This window comes from Triticum urartu, chromosome 1 (genome assembly GCF_003073215.2).
Source record: "Triticum urartu cultivar G1812 chromosome 1, Tu2.1, whole genome shotgun sequence".
In the NCBI taxonomy this organism is placed as follows: domain Eukaryota; kingdom Viridiplantae; phylum Streptophyta; class Magnoliopsida; order Poales; family Poaceae; genus Triticum; species Triticum urartu.
In genome coordinates this window covers 49,150,639-49,171,228 of record NC_053022.1, presented here as the reverse complement: position 1 = coordinate 49,171,228, position 20,590 = coordinate 49,150,639, and the positions used below count along the sequence as shown (strand labels likewise).

Genomic DNA, 20,590 nt, shown 5'->3' with positions numbered 1-20,590 from the left:
GAAGCGGTGCCCTTAATAGTTGTTTCCTCAAAGTGGGCACAAGCTCCCAGCCGCCAGCATGTGTCGTGCGCTGGGTGCACCCTACAGGAGCATGACTTTTTCTCTTTTCTGCACACATTTTGGGGGTTTTTGAATTATGCTTGGTTTTTCTATGTTGTTGTTGGAAAAAAATGGTAAGCTAAAAGGAAAAACACAATTGTGCTTGCGAAGCACAACTGTGCTTCCTGAGAAGAAAAAGCAGAAGTACGCTTTCTAAAAAATGAGAAAAACATAACCTATGCTTCCACACTGAGCACAATTGTGCTTCTCGAAAAGGAAAAAGCACAACTTGTGCTTTTATGAGATGCACAGATACACTTCCTGAAGAGCGAAAAGGACGATTGTGTTTCCAAAAGATTGAAAAAGCACAACTTTGCTTCTAGGTTTTTTTTTCGGTTTTGGTTTCCCCTCTTTTTGTCTTTTTATTTTTTGTTTTTATTTCGGTTTCTGACTTTTTCAATTCCTTTTTTTTGTAAAAAAAACTTCATCGAAACCTATTACCATGGGATCTAGTTTTAAAGTTTCGATGCGCGAAATTCAACGGCTCGTGATTTGGACACACAGTTCAAGAGATAATTTTTTTGAAAAAATAAATCTATGAAAAAAGGAAAAGCTTCGAGGTTACGACAATTGGCATGCACGCAGTACGTCACTTGTTCCCAGCAGAGAATGTAAGAGGGACTTTTGCAAGGGGTATCCTTAATCAGTGACTTTGGTGCTTTGCTGTCTGGAGCCTGCATGTTGTTTAGTTTAGATGTGCCCGTTGCACTGTTCAGCTCGATTGACCTTCTATTTCGAGTTGTTCTATGGCTGGCCCGATTTCTCAACCCTCCGAACCGATGATAATCCATCAAGACTGTGAGGGGCACCTTAAGTGAATAGGTTGTCTTTAAAAGATTGGCACGATGAGAGCGATTGCGGTGTCCCTTTTTCTTTACCTTTTTAAATCTCCGGCGGGTGGCTTACGATCGACAGAAATACGGCCGATATGATTTTTGGCGTATTTTTTTTTGCTGGTCGTTTTGTGTCATGTTGTCTTTCCGTTGAATACTACGTAGACCCCCTCTGATTACGTCTTTTACTTTTAGACAATCTCCTCCTAATTACGTAATTCCCGAAGGGCGCCTTCAACTATTCTACACCAGCTGGGCTCTCTCAGCGCTGGACAGCGCACGCCGCGCAGCTCGCCTTCTCCCTCCGCTAAAACCCTAGCCCGACGCCACGCAGCAACCTTCTAGAACCTTCTCCACGATGGCGTTCCTCCGAGCCCTCCGGCGAGCCCTCCCGCCGCTCTACTCGCAGGCGGCGCCTCTTTCCCGGCGCGCACCAGGTCCTCCTCCGCTCCCTTCCCGTCCTCTCCGGCTCCTGGATCCGATCGGGTTCCGGCCGTTCTCCGCCGCGGCCGCCACCGCCACCGCCGTCGCGCGGGCGCCGGAAATGGGGGCCAGCCTCTTCAGAGGGCTCACGGAGACCAGGTTCCCCAAGCGGCGCCCGGGGTTCGTGTCCCGGCGTAAGAGGGCCAGCCTACGACCCAAAGGTGCGGTGATCTGTGCCATTGCGCGTTCCTTAGTAGTCTAAAGATGGCGACGATCTGCACAATTCGTTTTGGATTATCACCATTTTAATTGTGCGTCGCTGCTGTGCCGATTTATGCGATTCATTCGAACTGCCTGCGCCGCGCTTGCAGTTTCAGTCTGGTTAACACTGCTGATGCTGCTGTTATTGGTTGGCAGGTCCGCACTACTGGGTGAGGTGCACGCCGGGGGAGCCTATCCCTTCGAGCCAGCCGAATAAGGGCAGCGTCCAAGGGAGGAAGGAGAAGAAGCGGATCAAGCAGCGCAAGGACTTCATCATGGTGTGCATTTGTTCAGTTCCCTGCAATGCTTGTTTTAATTGTGTGATGGGTGTATGCAAGGTTATCAAAATCTGTATGTGTCTCTGGAGTGGAAAAAATAACAGACTGATGAAATACTGAGAACGTAGGTAGTTTTAACAGACTGATGAAATCCTGAGAACATAGGTAGTTTTAACCGGGGGGGGGGGGGGGGGGTTGAAATCCTGAGAAGAAGTAATTTTTTCATGCTACTGAGCAGTGCTAAATATCATGTTAGAATTGGAACTAGCTAATCATAGTTTAGACGAGTAGTCGAGTGCGCATTTTAAAAGTATTGTGCTAATACAAACACCTACATTTTTTCTAACCCACTGTTCTTTATTCTTTCTTGCTTTTTTCCTTTTTATGTTCTTCTCATGGGCTTGAAGCTATAAGTTTGAAGTGCGTCAATACTTAATATCATGCAGCTTACTTTCGTGCTTCATATAGATTCAAAAACTTGTCTTGTTATAATGTAGTTCTATACCAAACTTTTGTTATGCTGTTCACTTATGCTCTGTCCATATGTCTAATAATTACCCAGACCTGAATTTTATATCTATAATTATTTCTTACATTCATTCATCTTGGTTCGGCAGGCTGAGAAGAGGAAGCGCAAAGCACAGTATTCTGTTGCTGTGAAGAGGAAGGAGGCAGAACGGACAGAAAGAAAGATGGCTGCAGTGGCAAGAGACCGGGCATGGGTGGAAAGGTTGGCAGAGCTAAAGCAGATAGAGGCAGAAAAGAAAGCTGCAATGGCTTGAGGAGCTCCTCTGGAAACGGCAAGGCGTCTAACTCGTTTCTGCTGCTCCGTTTCGTCCCTATTTTCTTTTCCAGATAGCTTGAATATGTTATGTGCTACAGTTGTCAACAATGGCACAACCCTTCTGGGTGAAACTTTCGCTGTACCCCTCCCCTCAGCAGCCATCCCAAAGTGGCGGATTTTGTTTTGATATGATGTTCTCAAATTTGTCTTCATTGTAATGAGATATCGGTTCTGTGTTGTATTTAGAATAAACCAAATGATCTTAGTTGTGTGCTGGTAATCAGAAATGACAAACGAGTGCAACCTTCTGTCACATTTATGGTAGAGAAGTTCGTATGGAGTCAGTATTGGAACTACTGTGATTGTATTGATCTACTGCTCATGTTCCTTGCCTCCCTTTGCATTCCACCCCCTCAGTTCTGATGTCCTGGAAGAGCAGTTTATGTTGTGTTGCAGAATATTGCATAAATGTCACAGTTTTAGAGAAGCATCTATGAATTAGATGCAGATCGTTCTTCCATAGCTTCCAACCTTCCATTGCTTCCTTGTTTTTTTGTCAGACATTTTCTCCATCCCTGCTATTCCAGGTGGCCCGCTTTCCTGTCCTGGGCACTATGACCCCAATTCTGCAGATTTAGTTGCCTGGCAATTGTGCTTCCAAACATGCAAATTGCAGTGGATGCACAATGATCCCTGTTGCTGCAGGGTACCTCCCCTACTGGAAGAATGCTCCTTGAAGGAATAACTGCTGCTGTTATAATCCCCATATAATGAGAGTCCATGAATCTTCAACAGGGTACTCAGATGACCTGTTCTAGTGGAATTTGATGACACTCAACTAAAATCACCGAATGGCTTCATTGCGGGTTGAGATTAAGAGTTTGGTTAGCGCTGAGTCTCCTCTGGGCTCTTACTTCTCGGAATCATTCCCCACTTGGAGGCTACCTGGGTTGCAAGGAGGTGAGTTCATTCAGCCTGTCTCTTTGCTTGTGTTGTGTTCCAGAATTTGCATTGAATCAGCATCTTGTTAGACAGTCATAGCTGACACGTGACACTAGTTGCTTTGCTTCCTAGAGACAGATTGTCCCAAACCTCAGAACACCTGCAATCCAGTAATCACTTAGCACCTTTTGAGATTCCGTCTAGTATTATTCTTATCGGCGAAGTTGCTGCACCGTCTATCGGGCATCAAGTTTTATGTGAAAAAGGTCGATGAGAATATATTCTATTCTGACCAATGCTAATCATACATGGTCACTGCACATTTCTTGTGAAACAGTTATTTCATTCTTATCAGTTGTTTGTCTTATCGTTACATTATTCTGCCTTGTATTAGAAGCGCCTTCTGAACTACTGCTGAGCTGTAAAGTCTTTCCTTACCAAACAACCACATCAAAAATACCATGGTCCATGGGTGCTGAAGTTGGAGAGCCTGTCTTAGGTTTAGCCTCAGTTTAGGGGTAATCATATCAGAAGGTAGACAGGCCAGAACATGACAACTATAGAAGTCAGACCAACAGTACATGTGCTGATATAGTCATATAGCTGACTCTCTGTGGATTTTACTCCATAGACATGCCATCACTTCTCTTTCAAACTCACCAACTAGATATGTACTAAAAGAAATGTAATACACTTTGGCTACCATAGTGGAGAAAGGTTAATGGGAATATATGCTGTTGTAACCAATACTGATTGTAGGTGATCACTGCACTTTTTTGTGATAAAATTATTTGATTTTTCTCATTTGTTTGTTATCTCATTATTATATTTTTTCCTTGAGTTAGAACTTAGTTCTTTCTAAAATATCGCTGAGCTGTATCCACTATCTTTAAGTGCTTTCAAATCACTTCAAAATACGACGGTCCATGCCATGAGTGCTAAAGATGGAGAGCCTGTCTTAGATTTAGCCGCAGTCTATGGGTCTACTGATATCATATCAGAAGGTAGGCATGACCAAAACATGGGAAATAGAAGTCACACCAACAGTACATGTGCTGATATGGTCATATATATATAGCTGACTGGATTTCCCACCATAGACAAGAAATCTCTTCTCTTCTGAATTCTCTAACTAAATATGCTTCAAATGCAAAGCATTCTACCAATACTGGATAAACTACACATGCCTTCCACTTCACCATCTTGTACTTTCCTCATACTGAATATCTACAGAAGATTAATTATTGGTCACTACCAGAGTGCTACTGAACCAACCCCTTGGCCATTTACCATCAAGAAAATATTATACATGAGTTGAGTTCCGATAGCTAGCCTAGTACATCTGTTCCCTCCTATCGCGGAACCATCGCCACCTGTAGCAAAAACCATAAAGCAGTGTTAGAAAAATCACAGGAAATAGATGGCCACAAACTGAAATTGCGTTATATTGGCAGTGTCATCATTACTTTTTTTATGTGTGCAAAGATTTTTTAATGAAGAGGCAGGTAAGCATGATTATGCAGTTGTGAAAACAGAATAGAAGGAACCCCCCCCCCCCCCTTTGCTGAATAAGCACTATTCAGAAATAAACTAATCCATTTTTTTGCTTTAATCATGAGACTGTGGAAATGCATTTTGGGGGCTGAAACCAAACATCTGAAGAGAAAACAAATGCCAGTGAAAAGCAGCAATCAAACAGAAATGGTGTGACAATTTTATTTTGTTTTTTATTTTTGGCTGAAAGTACCAGTAGTAGTCCCAGCGTGGATTGATCTTGGACATGCGGTTTACCCCGTATGGGTACTCGGAGACGGAGCGGCGGGCGTTTCTGAAGGCGCAGCACCCGCAGGCGCAGATGCAGATGAGGAAGACGAGCACGATGACATTTAGCACGGAGATCTTGTGCCAGTCCTGGCGCACCTGCTCCATCACGCCGGCCTTGCACGAGTTACACTGGTAGCACAGGATGTTTGGGGCATTGTTCCACTGGTAGCAGTCCTCGTCCTGCGCTCCGACCGGCATCCCCCCGCTGTATGTGCATGATGTTGGTGGCTTGCAGCATCCAGACTGCATGATAGTGCATAGTTCCATTAGTAATTTTAGCAGCAAAGCTATTAGTTAGAACTACAACTTGCACTAAAGTAGCAGAGGTGCAGGAGCACTGAAGATGCTCTGGGCTAGAGATTTAGTAGACCTAGTTTGTTTAGTTTATCTGAAAATGGGTTCAAACTTTGTCCTGGGGTCACACTCTTTACTGGGTTTTGAATCTTGGTAGTCAATAAATTTGATGTTTTTGTCCAAACAGACAATGAACATAAACCTGTGCTTGAGATATTTAAATTTACATAGATGCAACTGCTGAACTGGATCAATAAATTATCTAGCTATTTTTTATGTTACCATTTCTTTGACAATCTGTTATGTTTGTGCCCGCTATAGTTCAGATTATCAATTCTGCTGTACTACAACTACAAGTGCTGAAAGCAGTGGTGACAAATAGCAAGAGGAGCAAACATGGAAGAAAATGGACCGGTGGCTGAACTGCAAACCTGTATTGGCGTGAGATCATGCTGGAGGTAATCCATGGGAGTCCAGTTGGCGATCTTGGGGCAGGCCTTGGACCCGACGACGCAGGCCAGTGCGGGCTTCCAGTACTTGATGTCCTGCATATGCTTCTGGAGCCACGAGGAGTAGTCCGAGATGTGGTACTCCCTGTACGGCCTCCCCTGCACCTGCGTGCCGCCGCCCCCCGCCGTGACGGCGAACCCGAACATGGTGAGCCCGAGCAGCATGCCGATGAGGAGTATCACGGCGAAGAGGTAGAGCCACAGCGCCCATGCGACGTGGAAGCAGGCGCCCACGAAGCCCGCGAGGGAGATGAGGAGCACGATGAAGCCGATGATGAGCAGCGGCGTCTGCAGCATGGACGAGCACGTCGTCGTGGAGCCCTTGGCCAGCCAGAGCCCCGCCCCGATGACCGGGATGGAGGCCAGGAGCGTGGCCAGGTTGAGGTAGCCGATCATCATGTTGCTGAAACGCTGAGGGTAGTACATGCCGTTCATCTTGCTCCTGCTCCTGCTCCTGCTCCTGCTCAGGTTCTTCCTGCTCCTTCTCCTGCTCCTGCTCTGTTCTTATGTGCACTGCTGCTGGGCTTTGGTTTGGTTTATATGATACGGTTGGCTACGGTGTTCTTGGCTCTTGTTGTTGCCCTTAATTTGATTTGGCTTGTCTCACTCACTCTCACTCTCTCTTCTACTGATTGGGATGGTGGTAGTGTGTCCTGGAGCGGCCTGGTGCAAAGCAAGCCTTGCCTTTCTTCTTGCCTTGGAGGAACTACTTTTGCATCCTGGTGACTGTGCGTGTATGTGTGTGTCCCTGCAATGCGGCGTACTTGTGGGTATTCTAATGCTGGCTTTGGCTTTGCCTTTGTGGAGGCCGTTCTTTAATAATGCCGTGGTGGTTTTGGGAAATCTGAGGCGCCTACCCTCGCCTTTATTTACTTTGTTTCGGTTCGAACTTTCGCTTTTTTCGCGCTACGTGTTTGATTTCAACCGGTCGCCGTGTTTTCCGCCTTAGCAGTCTATTTCTGTCTTTCTTGCAAAAATACCATTTTACAGTAAAATAGTAGGAAGCACTGCCATTTTCAGTTTTTTCACATTCATCAAAGCTCAGCCAGTCCACAGGATAAGAATTGAAGAGCATCATGCCTTATAATACCAATAAACAAGGATATATATATTTGAGAGAAGCATATATCTGTCTGTTTTCTTATTTGCTGGAATAAGAATAAAACCTCCCACAGATTTCCATGTTTGGCATCGATTCTCCATTGCCAAAAAGCATCGGAATTATGGCGCGGCATCGTCCTCGATGCGCGGGTGCCTTAGCCGCTGCCCGGATGCTTAATCATGAAGCAAAAACACATAAACACAGGAGATAGGTCCGGGCATCCGGATTCCGGCTTTCTGGACGACCATGGCCCTTCCTTTCTTTCTCCTTCTCCTTACATCAGAGTGCACGAAGCAGGCCTGCTTTGCTTTATAGCCATATTGTAGTACGACACAACCAGTATCACTTTGCATGCAAGTAGAAAAAGATGGAAGGAGGGCCCTAAGCCAGTCGTCTTGCTGCCCGGATCAGTGGCAAATGGAAAGTGCATCGTATGCATAATGCATCCACTTTTCATCCTTTGCTCACCACCTTTCTTTCTCTCTTTCTTTCTCTTTGATGATTTGTGTATTCTCTTTGGGCAGGATAAGCTCATCAGGATGCCGGCGGCCAATCAGCTTAAAGCAGCGGATGCGATGATTTGCTCTAATGACAAATGTGGCGCCGCTAACCACATATACTTTTGAAGAATTTCCCTTTTTCTTTTTCACTGCCCCGAGACCCGAGTGATGGCGGATCGGCTTCTCTGGGATGTGAAAGGACGTTTGCGGTGACGGAAAGCGCGCACCGGAGACGCGTCGGGATCCGGAACCCCTGGGTGACTCGAGGTAGAGCCATGCTATCAGCGTTTGATTTGATTATGAGATGTTTAAAGGAATGATGATCGTTGATATACTGACAACCGGTTTCCTTTGTCACTGGATAGGGTCACATGTTCATAGGTTACCTGAGTGAGTGATCGTGCTGTTGCTTGGACAGGAAACAGATGGTGCATCTAGTGGATGCGCTTTTTTTGTTTTGAACAGTCACATGTGGCTGCGGTAGAAAGGCCACTAAAGTCTCTCACAAATGGTTGATTCTCCTGTGATACATATATTGCACCAGAGTCCTGCACTCCCAAGTGCACAAGCCAGGCATCCTGCATTCTTTTTCTTCATCTCCTTCCTCAGCTTGTTCTGTACGACTGTACATAAATAAATTCCACGCTTACGTTGCGTGATAAACTAACACGGGGGTCATTAAATTTTTGACGAAACAACAGGGTAGTGCTGTATTTCATTCATGAAGAAGAGAGAGCAATGACAAGGGTTCACAAGGCAAAACAAGGGGAAAACCTGGCGCTGGGTACCAGTATAAACAGCCAGCTAATACTTTTTGCTCAGAAAAAGAACGAGTCGGTCGGCAGATCTTTTTAAAAGATCCGCCGCCCCACGGGCCGTCCGGTCTAGGTTGCCCAGTATAGTCCAGCGTACAATGCCTCTTTGCAACAAGAGTATTGTTTCAGAAAATAATGGTGACTATTGCAAAAGAACATTGTTTCAGAAACACATCGCTGGTATTGCAACAAGAGATTTGTTTCATGAACACATCGCTGACCATTGCAACAAGAGCTTTGTTTCAGAAACATTGGTGACGTTGCAAAGCAGCTCGGCATATGACCCCGCTTTGCGACAAGAGTCTTTCTTTCAAAAACATGATTGACTATTGCAATGAGAGCTTTGTTTCAGAAACATTGGCAATGTTGCAGAGCTTGTAAACACGCTGCGCATGGGCTGGGACGGATCCAGCAGGGAGGGCTCCTCCGACATCGCTCACGCCGATGGAGAGGTCGTGCGCTCGCCGCGCGCCGCTGGAACGACAACTGAACTGCACGGATCTCAAGAACTGTCGCTAACGGCAGTGGGTGGCTCGGCGATCCCAATCTAGATGCAAGGGCGGGAGAGTTGTGAGCGGCAGGGCGGCCGGCTGCCTGGTGTGAGCGACGGTGACGGCCGGCTTCCAACGCCCTCGCCTGATCTGTAGCAGGAAAAAGAGATGGAAGAGAAAGAGATTCGCGGGAAAGAAGACGATGCAGTTGCCTAGTTGCAGGAAACGGACACAAATGTGGGGATGCTCTTGACCGTGTGATCAACATTCGATCCAACGGATACGGAGTCGGTGGACGTGCGTAGCTTTTCCCAAAAAGAAAGTGTAATGGGCCTAATGGCCTGGGCTGGCGGTATAGCCCGTTAGTCTTAGGGTTAATTAGAGATAAGGGTCGCTTTCTTAGGGGTTAAGTAAGCCTTGCTTGGAAGTCAAGTAAACCTCTCTATATAAAGAGAGGAGATGTATCAATCTAATGAAGCAAGAATTAAGAAGGAAATCCCTTCCATCTTGCCCGGCCGTGGGCAAAAGGTCCCCGGCCGGCCCTCTCGCGCCCTCCTTCTAGCAGCGCCGTAACAATTTGGTATCAGCTAGCTTCGGTTCGATCATGTCTTCACCGCTGCCCAACCCGTCTCTTCCGCTGCCGGTCACGACCGTCGCCCCGCTCCTGCCCGCGCCGGGATCCTCCGTCGCGCCCGCCCCCGTCGTCCTCACCCCGGAGGTGTCCGGGGCGCTGCGGGACCTAACACATGCGGCCCAGGAGATCCACCTGTTCTTGGCCGGGTCCTATGGGGCGCACCCGGCTGCGTCGCCCATCACCGCCACCGCGTCGCCGTGGCTGCCGTGGCAGCCGCCGCACCAAGCAGCCCCCGCCGCGCTCACCGGGCTGCTGCAGCAGCTGTTGCAGCTGCAGCAGCCGCTGCAGCTGCCATCCATTGCCCCGTCCTGGCTGTCGTGGCAGCCGCCGCACCAGGCGGCCTCCGCCGCGCTCATCGGGCTGCTGCAGCAGCGCTGCAACTGCCATCCACCGCCACCACCGCCCCGTCCTGGCTGCCGTGGCAGCCGCCGCACCAGGAGGCCTCCGCCGGGCTCATCGGGCCGCTGCAGCAGTTGCCATCCACCGCCCCGCCCTGGCTGCAGTGGCAGCCACCGCTCCAGGCGACCTCCGCCGCAGCAGCCGCTGCAACTGCAGCAGCCATCACCGGTCAGCTCCGGCCCCGCATCGACCGCGCCGACGGGAGTCCCGATCCACCAGATCAAGTTCCTGCCGTCGCCATCACCACTTCCCCAGGGCGTCCCCATCCAGCAGATCAAGCTTCCGCCGTCGCCGTCACCGCTTCCAGCTTGTATCACTACCCGCCACGTGTCGGCGACGGTGAGGCTGCAGGCTGCTGCACGCGGCCTCCTAGCGCGTCGGCGTGTGCGGGAGTTGCGTGGTCTGCAGCTGCCACTCCTCCCAGTTGCGCTTCGCTGCGCAAAGGACCTCGATCTCGTCGACTGCGTCGGGGATCTTGGGCATGCTGTTTTCCCCACGGACAACGCCCTCAAAGTCTGCGATATCGGCGGTTGGGGAGGCGCACCCGTCCTCGCCATTGTCCATCGACAACCCTCCACTCTTCTATGTGCGGTGCCGACCAACAGCCGTCCGGCGGGGAGAAGGCATGGTGTCACCGACAAGAGCGCACCTCGTAGCACCACTGCATTCTGCCGCCGGCCGCCGCGAGGACGCCTCTGCTGGTCGCTCTTGCGACCACTTCCAGGTGGCCATACACATGCACTCCTTTTGTCCAGATGGTGTCCATGGGATCCAGGTGGCTGTACACGTGCACGTCCAACGTGCGGATGGTATCCACTTTTTGTTAAGAGGTCCAAAATAAATCATCCCAGTCCATTTCAGGTTGAGAGTAATAAAATAAGCCGAGATGTAAAAGGCTTGTTTTTAGGTGTTAGGTTTGTGTTGCCTCGAGTCATGGTTATAAGTTGGTTAGGCTGCAGCTTGAGGACAAGCTGCATGTCCAGGTGGGGTGTAGTGTTAGAGTACGTAATGGGCCTAATGGCCTGGGCTGGCGGTATAGCCCGTTAGTCTTAGGGTTAATTAGAGATAAGGGTCGCTTTCTTAGGGGTCAAGTAAGCCTTGCTTGGGAGTCAAGTAAACCTCTCTATATAAAGAGAGGAGATGTATCAATCTAATGAAGCAAGAATTAAGAAGGAAATCCCTTCCATCTTACCTGGCCGTGGGCAAAAGGCCCCCAGCCGGCCCTCTCGCGCCCTTCTTCTAGCAGCGCCATAACAGAAAGATAACCCGGTGCTGGGTACTGGTATAAACGGCCAGCTAAAAAATAGGTAGATGGATAGATGTATCAAAGGGGGCTTGAATATCCGGTCGAGTTGGCTGATCCCGGCCACAGAGGCGAGCTAAATTATCTTTGGTCAAGCACTTTCCTCTGACAGCCAACCACGGCAACATCTTTGTTCGAGGACCAGCCTTCACCAACCGAATCAAGCTCTTGTCGTCGCTACGCAGCGTTCCTTCAAACTGACAGAGGTGAGGCTCGAGCCTCATCTTGCAGGCCACCGGTGAAAATGAGCTGAGCATAGGAGGAATTATGCTCAAATTTCAATAGGCACAGGTGAGGGCCAGGGGGGAGCAAGGTGAGGATGGCACTGTTGAGAGTGGCGAGAGTAGACGTCGGCTCCCTCTTGGCAGACCCCCATCATCTCGCTGAATCCTTGAGCCCGATGCACACAACCCAAGGCGTGCCCATCTGACCAGAGTGAGCCCTTGCTGATGAGGATGGCACTCTTGCCATTGTTGATCAATGCTGCAATAAACAAACAATGCGAGTTATTGTTTCCACAATTCTTTACTTACTGGCAAAGGAAGTTAAAAGGAAGGATGGTAACTGCAACGGATTCTCTCTGCAGGGTCGTCAAACACGGATATATGCTGCCAAATGGATACACTGGATTAAGACACCGTGACCTATCAGCGTAAAAAGGATGGGGCCAAGGACAATAGAACTCAAATGAAACAAAAAACAGGGGAAAGATATGACAAGATCAGAAGAACAGCAGCCTTACTCTCAGACGAAAAGATGAAACTCTCAGAAAAACGCACTGTACTTGTTTGATTGTCTTCTAAAATGCGCTCAATGGTGCGTGAATTCATCCTGGGCTCCGGAATGGGCAATCACTTTGTCAAATGCAACGAATGAATGATGGAAACAGAATTTGAGCTCGGGAGCAAATATGAAATTTCATGAAGCCGCTACCTTGTATTTTTGCAATATCTTATTCTTATGATTTAAGATGTACTCCCATGGTTTCTGAATAATCTGGTAATAAAGAGATGGATCTGGTCATAAAGAGATGGCCAGGTACAATTATCACATACTCCCTCCGTTCCTAAATATTTGTCTTTCTAGAGATTTCAACAAGTGACTACATACGGAGCAAAATGAGTGAATCTACGTTCTAAAATATGTCTATATACATCCGTATATGGTAGTCCATTTGAAATCTCTAAAAAGACAAATATTTAAGAACGAGGGAGTATAAGCTAAAAACATGTTAAGTCAGCGAACATAAAAATCTTGCAGTAGGTAAGCAGGACCAAATTTGGCAATAATTCCTAAACAAAAGTTGAGATTGCATGATACGATTTTGTAAGATCTTAAAGATATAATCAGCTGCAACCCATAATCCCCCCCCCCCCCCTAAAACTAATCATTTAATGCTATCCATTGCCTCCATCAAAGCATCCATGATGTTGTAAAAAAGGGTGCAAACCGTAGTGTCAACAACAAGCCCTGATTCATCAACAGATGTTTTCTTGACAAATCAACCTTGACAGATGAAGAAATAAAAGATTTAAAGGTTCCGTCCTGCACAGATTGGGAAAACGAAGTCAGGTCAGGATTGTCACAATCATAAATGTACGTGATGGCATTGGACTCAGAAAATCAGGTACTGACCCTGAAAGGTTGTGGTGAGATACATCCCTGGAAATGCAAAGTAACATGAAGCACTTACAAACAGATGTTTAAGTATGATAGAACAAATTCCAATGCGTTGCACCCATGAACTTTTGGATTGAGATATTTAGTAATTCAAGCTTAAAAAACAGAAGGAACTGAACCCAAGATTAGGCATTCATGCCATGTTCGAATAAGTCACACACGTATTGTTTAACAATAAATAAAAAATCAACTGATAAAATGATAATTTTAATTTTTTATAAGATAGCTTTGAGGTCCTGTGGTAATTTGTTACTGTAGACTGTAGTTTAGAAAGAGACAGCATTGAGCTGTCAATGGTCATACATGTCCAAAAATGCAAACACTGTTAATTCACCTCGATTAACTCAGGAATGAAATCCGCCGTGATGTGCATATGCTCCCAAATATTAGTAATCTTTTCACCATTAGCAAATGCGTCATGGACCAGACCGCCATTGTGGAGGTGGCCTGCGGATCAGGGACAATGACCATAGGATGCACACCTAACAGCTAAGCACCGACAAGAACACCACGGTGGCACCGTCACCCAGCTCAATATTGGCAGGCACACAGAAGAGACTTGTCTACATCATTGAGAGGGAGATGTGAACCATGACAAGGCTTATCTGCCAAGTCCAGCGCATCAACTGATTCCATCGAAAAATTGGTACTTTGCAGGGAGCAATTGTAGTTGTTCCCGATATTTCCCATTCCCTGAAAAGAGAGACAACAACAACGAACTAGTTGAAGCTTCAAGTGAGATGCTCTTCTCATCAACTTTAGACATATATTTTCCGGCCTTGACTATCTCCCCCTTTTCCAATAAAGTTCTGATGACATCATTTACAAGACGAGAGCTAGGAGCACAACCACTCTTCTCCATTGATGAGAACATACTGTCAGCTTCCTCCACTGCTCCTTCTTTTAGAAGATTTTGTACCATTACTCCGTAAGTGGAAGCATTAGGCACCAACCCGCTGGCTGGTAATGCAGCAAATAAATCATTAGCTTCTTCTCTTCTTTCAACCTTGTACAATGCATTAATGATGGTATTGAGTGTTGTGATATTGAACTTCACATTCATTGCACGTAATTTCTGGAATAGGATGATCGCTTCATCTGCGCAATTATTTCTACAAAGTCCTCCAAGAATTATATTGTATGTAGAAATGCTCACCATTATTCCACTTTCGATCATCTCATCGAAGATTTTCTTCGCATCAGCAGTTCTCCCAGCACGAAATAATCCATTCAGTATGGTTTCATATGTAACAGTTGTAGGTTTAACTTTCTTATGCAACATTTGTCTGAAAAGAATCAACCCATCATCGATCCTTCCACGTTTACAATATCTACTGACAAGTGTGCTATACGTAATGACATTAGGCTCAATGCCAGCTGATACCATGGCATCAAGTACTCCACATGCTTTGTCCATCTCGCCGACTAAGCAATATCCGTCAATCAGCGTACTAAACATACTGATATCAGGTTTCTCACCTATGTCTATAACCAAGTCAAAGATATGGTGTGCATCTATAACCCTTCCTTCATTGCATAGACTGTCCATTATTGAACTGAAGAGTGCAGTGTTTGGACGAGCAATACTTTTATTCATCATTTCAGAAATCAACTCCTTCGCTTTCACCAAATCACCATGTGTACATAAGAACTGAACTAGGGAGTGATAAACAACTGTGTCCGGCTGTACTCCCGTACCAACAACCATCTGACTGAACTTATCCATGGCATCAGTCAGCTTACCCATTCTCCAATGTGCAGATATTAGAGTTGAATAGGTGACTACATCCGGACTCAGTCCTTGTCCCCGCATTTCAGTAAGTATAAGCATAGCTTCATCTATCAGCCCTCGTTTAGCATATGCACCAATTAATATGTTGAAAACTTTGCAGTTGGCTACAATGCCGCCGCCTTTCATTGAATTGAAGAGACTCATCATATCAGCAAAGCTTCCTTCATTGGCATACCCATGAAGAAGAATAGTGTAGGAGACAATATTGCTGCCCTTTCCAGCCATGGAAAAGAAAACTTCTGCAGCTTCTTTGGTTCTTCCATGCTTGCAGAGGGAGTCCATGAACGAGTTCCAAGTGACAGTATCTGGTATAAGACCACGGCTTGTCATTTCTCTGAACATTTTACGCACCTGTTTCCACCGGCCCAAAGTGGAATATCCATGGATCATGCTAGTATATGTCACCTCATCGGGTCGAACACCATCATCAACCATCTGCCAAAGGAACAACTCTGCCTTGTACATTGCTCCAGCTTTGCACAATGCATCGATAATCGAGCTATACGTCACCACATCAGGCACAACCCCTTGCCGCATCATTTCATCGAACAGATTGCATGCCTTGTCTACTTTGCCTTCCTTCAAGAAGCCGTGGATGACCGTGCTATATGCCACCATGTCGGGGGAGCAGGCACCTCCTTCCTTCGACGCCATCTGGAGCAGTAGGTCGAGCGCCTGCAAGCTCCTGCCATCTTCACACAAGCTCTTCAGAACGGTGTTGTATGAGAAGGCATCAGGCACACAGCCGAGGTCGGACATCCTATGAAGCAGCATATTGACAGCCTCGTCACTATGTTTTGCGCAGCAGAGGCACTTGATGACGGTGTTGGCGGCGATCTGGTTTGCCTTCAGGCCCGCCCTGAGGATGCGCCCAAAGTAGGCGAGCCCTAGGTCCGGACGACCCATACGGCAGCAGCAGTTCATGAGGATGCCGTAGGTGAAGATGGTTGGCGGCGCAACCCGCATGCCGGCTTCTTCTCGGCAGACACGGTTGAAGAGGGTGAGGGCGAGGGAGGGGCCGTCTCTGCAGGCCTCAGAGGGCATGGCACGGCCGAGGGCGGCAAGGAATCCATCAAGGGAGCGCTCGGGAACCGGAGTGGCCTGCCGAAACAATTCGTCGAACAGGTGGTGTGCGTCTTGCGGGCTGAGCGTTCCGCCGCGGACGCGCTCCGTGGCCGCGGCAAAGGCGGCGTGGGGAGACCAGGTTGGTGAGGGCGGCGAGGTGCAGTTGGAGAAGGAGGAGAGGCGGCGGCGGAGGCAGACGCGGGACATGGGCATAGTGGAGCAATGGCGGAGGTGGATGCTGGACATCAGCGTGATGAAGAGGAGGAGCTGCGGAGGCGCAAGCCGGACGTCGGCTAGGTAGAGAAGGAGGAGGAGGAGGGTGAGCGGCGGCGGCGGATGCGGATGCGGGACACTCCGGCGGGGAGGCGCGCAAGTATATGTACATCTTTTTTTTTTGGTCGATTTTACTGCTTATTAATGATATCATACAGTATGAAAAATTTTGGGAGCGTAGCATACAGTATGAAAGTTTTTGGGAGCGTATCATCTGGCTTGGATACACAAACCGACGTCAAAGAGGATGCAAACGGGAGCAGAAGGGAGAGGTTGTCGGCATCGGTACAACAGGATCTCAGGTTACAAAAAGATGGTATCCAAGCCCTTAGCGTCCACTCTAGCTTAAACCGGCGCTTCATCCTTGATCTTGTTGATGAGGTTTTCAGTCAATGAGCGTAGCCATCGAAGACTGCAGCGTTGCGGTGCTTCCAAATGAGCCACACAGTTAGGCTGATGATATGCTAGATGCCTTTGCACATGCTGGTAGGAGACGATGAAGCAATTTCAGACCACCATTCGAAGAAACTCGTTGTGCCGTTCGAAGGTGGTAAAGGGAGATGACACCAAGATAGAACTTTGTGCCAAGTGATCCACGAGAACATACACTCGTAAATTAGATAGCCAATGGTCTCGAACTCCTGAGAGCACATGACACAAGCAGGGACATGCGAGAGGCCATGACGCGCGCGGCGGTCAGCAGTCCAATAATGGTTGAGGGACGCGAGCCATAGGAAGAATTTGTTTTGTTGAGGGGTGACCAACTCTTCCATACCAGCCACCAAGCCGGCAACGCGGGCGAACCATGAAAGAGTGCCATGTAGCAGGATTGGGCGGAGTACTGGCCGTTCGGTTACCACTTCCAAACGATTTTGTTAGGAGCATAAGTGAGCATGCCATGGCAAATGAGCTGAGAAAGGTCCACGTACTCGATCGTAGCCTCTGGACCGAGAGTGTCATGGATGTCGTCGATCCAACTTCGATTCGCAAGCCCATCGCAACTGATAGTGTGGCGATGCGGGATGAGGTTGATTAGGCGAGGAGCGAAACTGGAGATGGACTGGCTGCCCAACCAGTGATCGCACCAGAAGCAACAAGTCTTGTCGTCGCTAATGGTCCATATCGTGGACATGCAGAAGAATTTGCTAGTCTCATCGTTGGAGGGAAGTTGAAGGTGACGCCAGGAGTGGTTAGGGTCAGTGGCGGCCTTGATCCATAACCTGCTGGTGTGCAGAGAGAGATGCCCGTGCGATGCAGAATGCGCACGATAAGGCCGCCAAACTCCAACGGGTGGCACACATGCGGCCAGCTTACTAGGTAGCTGCTGGATTTTGTGTCCTTCTAGTTGTGCCACAGGAAGTCGAGCTACAGTGAATTGCACACTCCATTGTTCTTATGGTTCTCCTTGAATCTAATCCCGAACCACGGTGCGGCAGAGCAACGACAATAGAGTTATTGGCATATCGGATGATCGGGGCAAAGGGAGACCATCATCAAGGGGCGTCACAGGCAATCAACTGTTGTCGTCACGAGGGGTTAAATGTAGGAGCACGTCGACGACCAAAATGAACTGGCAGAGCGACATCGGGCACCTTTCCTGCTAATCAATTTAGGGAAAATGGAATCCTTGCAATTACTAACTAGAGCTTTAATGTCTTTTCCTCGAAGTGAACCTTGCCGATAATGGGTCCCACATGAGAGTATCAAAACCGACACTCTCGCATAGGTCAAGAAACAACATGTTGTGTGTTATCATGAGTTCTTTGCCTCTAAAATTCTATCATTTTTCAACATTTTGTGGAGTCAGAGCGTTGGTGCTGTGGATGGAGAAAAAGGAGCATGAGACGGGTGGAGGAGTGGGAAGAAGGGGTAGTCGGTGGTGGCTTCCTTATGGAGGAGTAGGCCGATGGAGAAGAAGAAAGGAGGCTGACGTGGCTCGCTATCGGAGCTTGACACGGTGTGGCACACCTATGGCTAGTGGCGGAGCTTGAGCCAAAAACATGAAGGGGCATGGGCTTAGGAGGGGGGGGGGGGCAAGAGTAATTGTTTACGACTGATTTTTAGTAGAAAGTAGGGCTTAATACGAAGGGATATAGGTTTGTTTTCATGTGAGCTAGGGGGGCCATGGCCCAGGTTGACCCCATGAAGCTCCGCCACTGCTTATGGCTGTGGCTACTACTAGCGAAGCACGGCACGGTGCTACCGTGATTTGGGATCCTTCTTATCTATTAAAACACTTGTTAATGTATTTATTTTTAAAAATTGAATGTCAAAAAATCTTCAGATTTTTCTTTAAAATTATTTGCAGTTATTTTGTTTCTGCACAACTGTGAGAGTTGTTGTCCCGCATGTAGCATGTAGGATAGCAAGCACACTAGGCAGCAACCCATATAGCGCTATGTGCGTATTGTACTCACATTTTTCCCTCGGTTTGTTTTCAGCCGACATTTAATTTTATTTTGGTTGGTCTTTCATTAAATACCCATAGAGCACTATGTATTTTGCGTTGGCGATTTCTTTCTGCTCGCTTTTCAATAATTTTTTTATTTTTTATTAGAATACTTTCTATTATTTTATATTTTTTAGTTACGAATATTGTTCATAATTTTTTTTAAACATTCGTGGGTTTAATCTATCTTCATAAATTTTAAAAAAATTCATGAATGAAGAAAACAATTCATTAATTCTAAAAAAAGTAAAAAAAATTGATCATGAGTTTTAAAATTGTTCATGAAGTTTTGTAAATACTGCCTCCGATCCATATTAATTTACGCTGCTTTAGAACAACTATGTACTAAAGTTGTGCTAAAGCGGTAGCAATTAATTTAAATCGGAGGGAGTAGTACACTTAAAGAAAAATCATGGATTTGTTTTCCCCTCGCGCAAGGTTAGGGTTTCTCTCCTCTCGGGCGACGCCGTCGCCCCTGAGTATCCCATCCCGATCGATCTCCCTCCCCGAGTGCGGCTCTCTCGATCGGCCAAACCTCGCTCCTCCCTGCCCCTCGGTAGCGATGGAGCTTCCCGCGGACGCCCTGTCAGGCACCAGCGCTGGCGGCGGCTCTCACGGTACACCGGACCTTGGAGATTTCATGGAACAACTCAACCTGGAAGATGAAGACTTTGATGATCTGGTGATAGATGAGGCTGATCCGGAGATCAATGAGAGCGTGAGATGGCTCGCGCTGGCTAGGGTTCATACCGATAAAACCTTCAGCCAAGCGGCCTTCTACAAGGATATGCGGGCGGCTTGGAACCCCGCGCAGCCGGTAAGGTTTCGCCCGGTTGGGCCGAAGCTCTTTGTTGTACAAGCATCTTGCTTGGGAGACCGGGAACGTATGCTGCATCAAGGGCCTTGGCTATTCAGGAATTTACTCATGTTGATGGTTCCATATGATGGTTTCACAAAGGCAGAGGAAGTTCCCATGGTGTTTATGCCAATTTGGCTACAGATTCACAAGATTCCAGAGGGTTTCTGCAGGAAGAACATTGTGGAAAATTTGCTGAAAAACTCTGGCGAGATTCTGGAGATGAGACTGAACGGGAATACCCGTGGTGACTACATTAGGGTTAGGGTTCGGCATGACGTTCGCCGGCCTCTCACTAAGTTTGTCATTATTGTCAGGGGGAAAGAACGCCAAGTCTACTTGGTGCGTTACGAGAAACTGGCACGCTTCTGCAGTGTGTGTGGGCTCATTGGTCATGATTGCAAAGAGTGCGGGTCAGGGGTGCATGAGGAGAAGGACAAGAAGTATGGGTCTTGGATCTATGCTGATGGACTAAATAAACCGCCGTCCAACGACAGTTATGGCCGGGGAAGGAGTCAGAAGCAATAGACGCCTCAATCTCATCAGTAGAAGTCGCCGGGAAAGACAGTGGTCGACCCGGATATGCTAGATACGGCTACAAGCCCTGCCAAGGAAGGACACATGTCCAAGCAAGGAGATCCAGCGGCTCGCAAGAGACTCTCCATGGAGGATGTTGGACCAGATGCCAATGCGTTGGTAGGGCCGAGAGGTGTGCTAGCACTTACCCAGGGAAATGGTGAGGATGGTGCACAAGCCTCGCCTACCAGCAGTGCTAGCAGTAAGAGGGCTCGTGTTGACTCAAGCGGTATGTCAGGTGATAGATCGGCAGCCTCCTTCGAGGAGGACCGCCGGATGCAATGAATATCCTAGCTTGGAACTGCCGGGGGGGGGGACCGTCGGACAGTTCGTGAGGTTTTGGCCCTCTCTAAAGCCAATTCCCCGGGGCTTATATTCTTATCTGAAACCAGACAAGCCTCAAATAAA

General features: G+C 47.7%; 3 protein-coding genes across 4 annotated transcripts; 1 reads left to right on the top strand and 2 right to left on the bottom strand.

Annotated features, from left to right (window-relative positions):
* The first annotated feature begins 1,185 nt into the window (after positions 1-1,185).
* Positions 1,186-3,053, top strand: LOC125546254. The gene is made up of 3 exons (XM_048710468.1): positions 1,186-1,576; positions 1,773-1,894; positions 2,512-3,053. The coding sequence occupies exons 1-3, from the start codon at positions 1,291-1,293 to the stop codon at positions 2,674-2,676; spliced, it is 573 nt and encodes a 190-aa protein (XP_048566425.1). The 5' UTR covers positions 1,186-1,290; the 3' UTR covers positions 2,677-3,053.
* Positions 3,054-4,644: 1,591 nt separating this feature from the next.
* LOC125546245 (tetraspanin-6) lies at positions 4,645-7,030 on the bottom strand. 2 transcript variants are annotated; one of them, XM_048710462.1, is made up of 3 exons: positions 6,170-7,030; positions 5,412-5,687; positions 4,645-4,993 (listed from the first exon to the last, which is right to left on the bottom strand). In XM_048710462.1, exons 1-3 carry the CDS (start codon positions 6,680-6,682, stop codon positions 4,973-4,975), a joined length of 810 nt encoding a protein of 269 aa, XP_048566419.1. In that variant the 5' UTR covers positions 6,683-7,030; the 3' UTR covers positions 4,645-4,972. The 2 variants fall into 2 exon arrangements, with proteins under 2 accessions (XP_048566419.1, XP_048566411.1); XM_048710454.1 differs by having other exon boundaries at positions 5,368-5,687; positions 6,170-7,027.
* A 6,750-nt stretch (positions 7,031-13,780) lies between these two features.
* Positions 13,781-16,439, bottom strand: LOC125546243 (protein Rf1, mitochondrial-like). Its single transcript, XM_048710438.1, has one exon. The coding sequence runs from the start codon at positions 16,272-16,274 to the stop codon at positions 13,794-13,796; it is 2,481 nt and encodes an 826-aa protein (XP_048566395.1). The 5' UTR covers positions 16,275-16,439; the 3' UTR covers positions 13,781-13,793.
* Positions 16,440-20,590: the final 4,151 nt, after the last annotated feature.

Bases quoted from the DNA above. Each gene is read 5' to 3' on its own strand.
- LOC125546254 (XM_048710468.1), top strand. From the start codon at position 1,291: ATGGCGTTCCTCCGAGCCCTCCGGCGAGCCCTCCCGCCGCTCTACTCG. The intron at 1,577-1,772 runs GTGCGGTGATCT...ATTGGTTGGCAG, and splicing joins GGCCAGCCTACGACCCAAAG to GTCCGCACTACTGGGTGAGG. The intron at 1,895-2,511 runs GTGTGCATTTGT...TTGGTTCGGCAG, and splicing joins AGCGCAAGGACTTCATCATG to GCTGAGAAGAGGAAGCGCAA.
- LOC125546245 (XM_048710454.1), bottom strand. From the start codon at position 6,682: ATGAACGGCATGTACTACCCTCAGCGTTTCAGCAACATGATGATCGGC. The intron at 5,688-6,169 runs GTTTGCAGTTCA...ACTATCATGCAG, and splicing joins ATGATCTCACGCCAATACAG to TCTGGATGCTGCAAGCCACC. The intron at 4,994-5,367 runs GTACTTTCAGCC...TTTTTGCTACAG, and splicing joins CCACGCTGGGACTACTACTG to GTGGCGATGGTTCCGCGATA.
- LOC125546243 (XM_048710438.1), bottom strand. From the start codon at position 16,274: ATGTCCAGCATCCACCTCCGCCATTGCTCCACTATGCCCATGTCCCGC.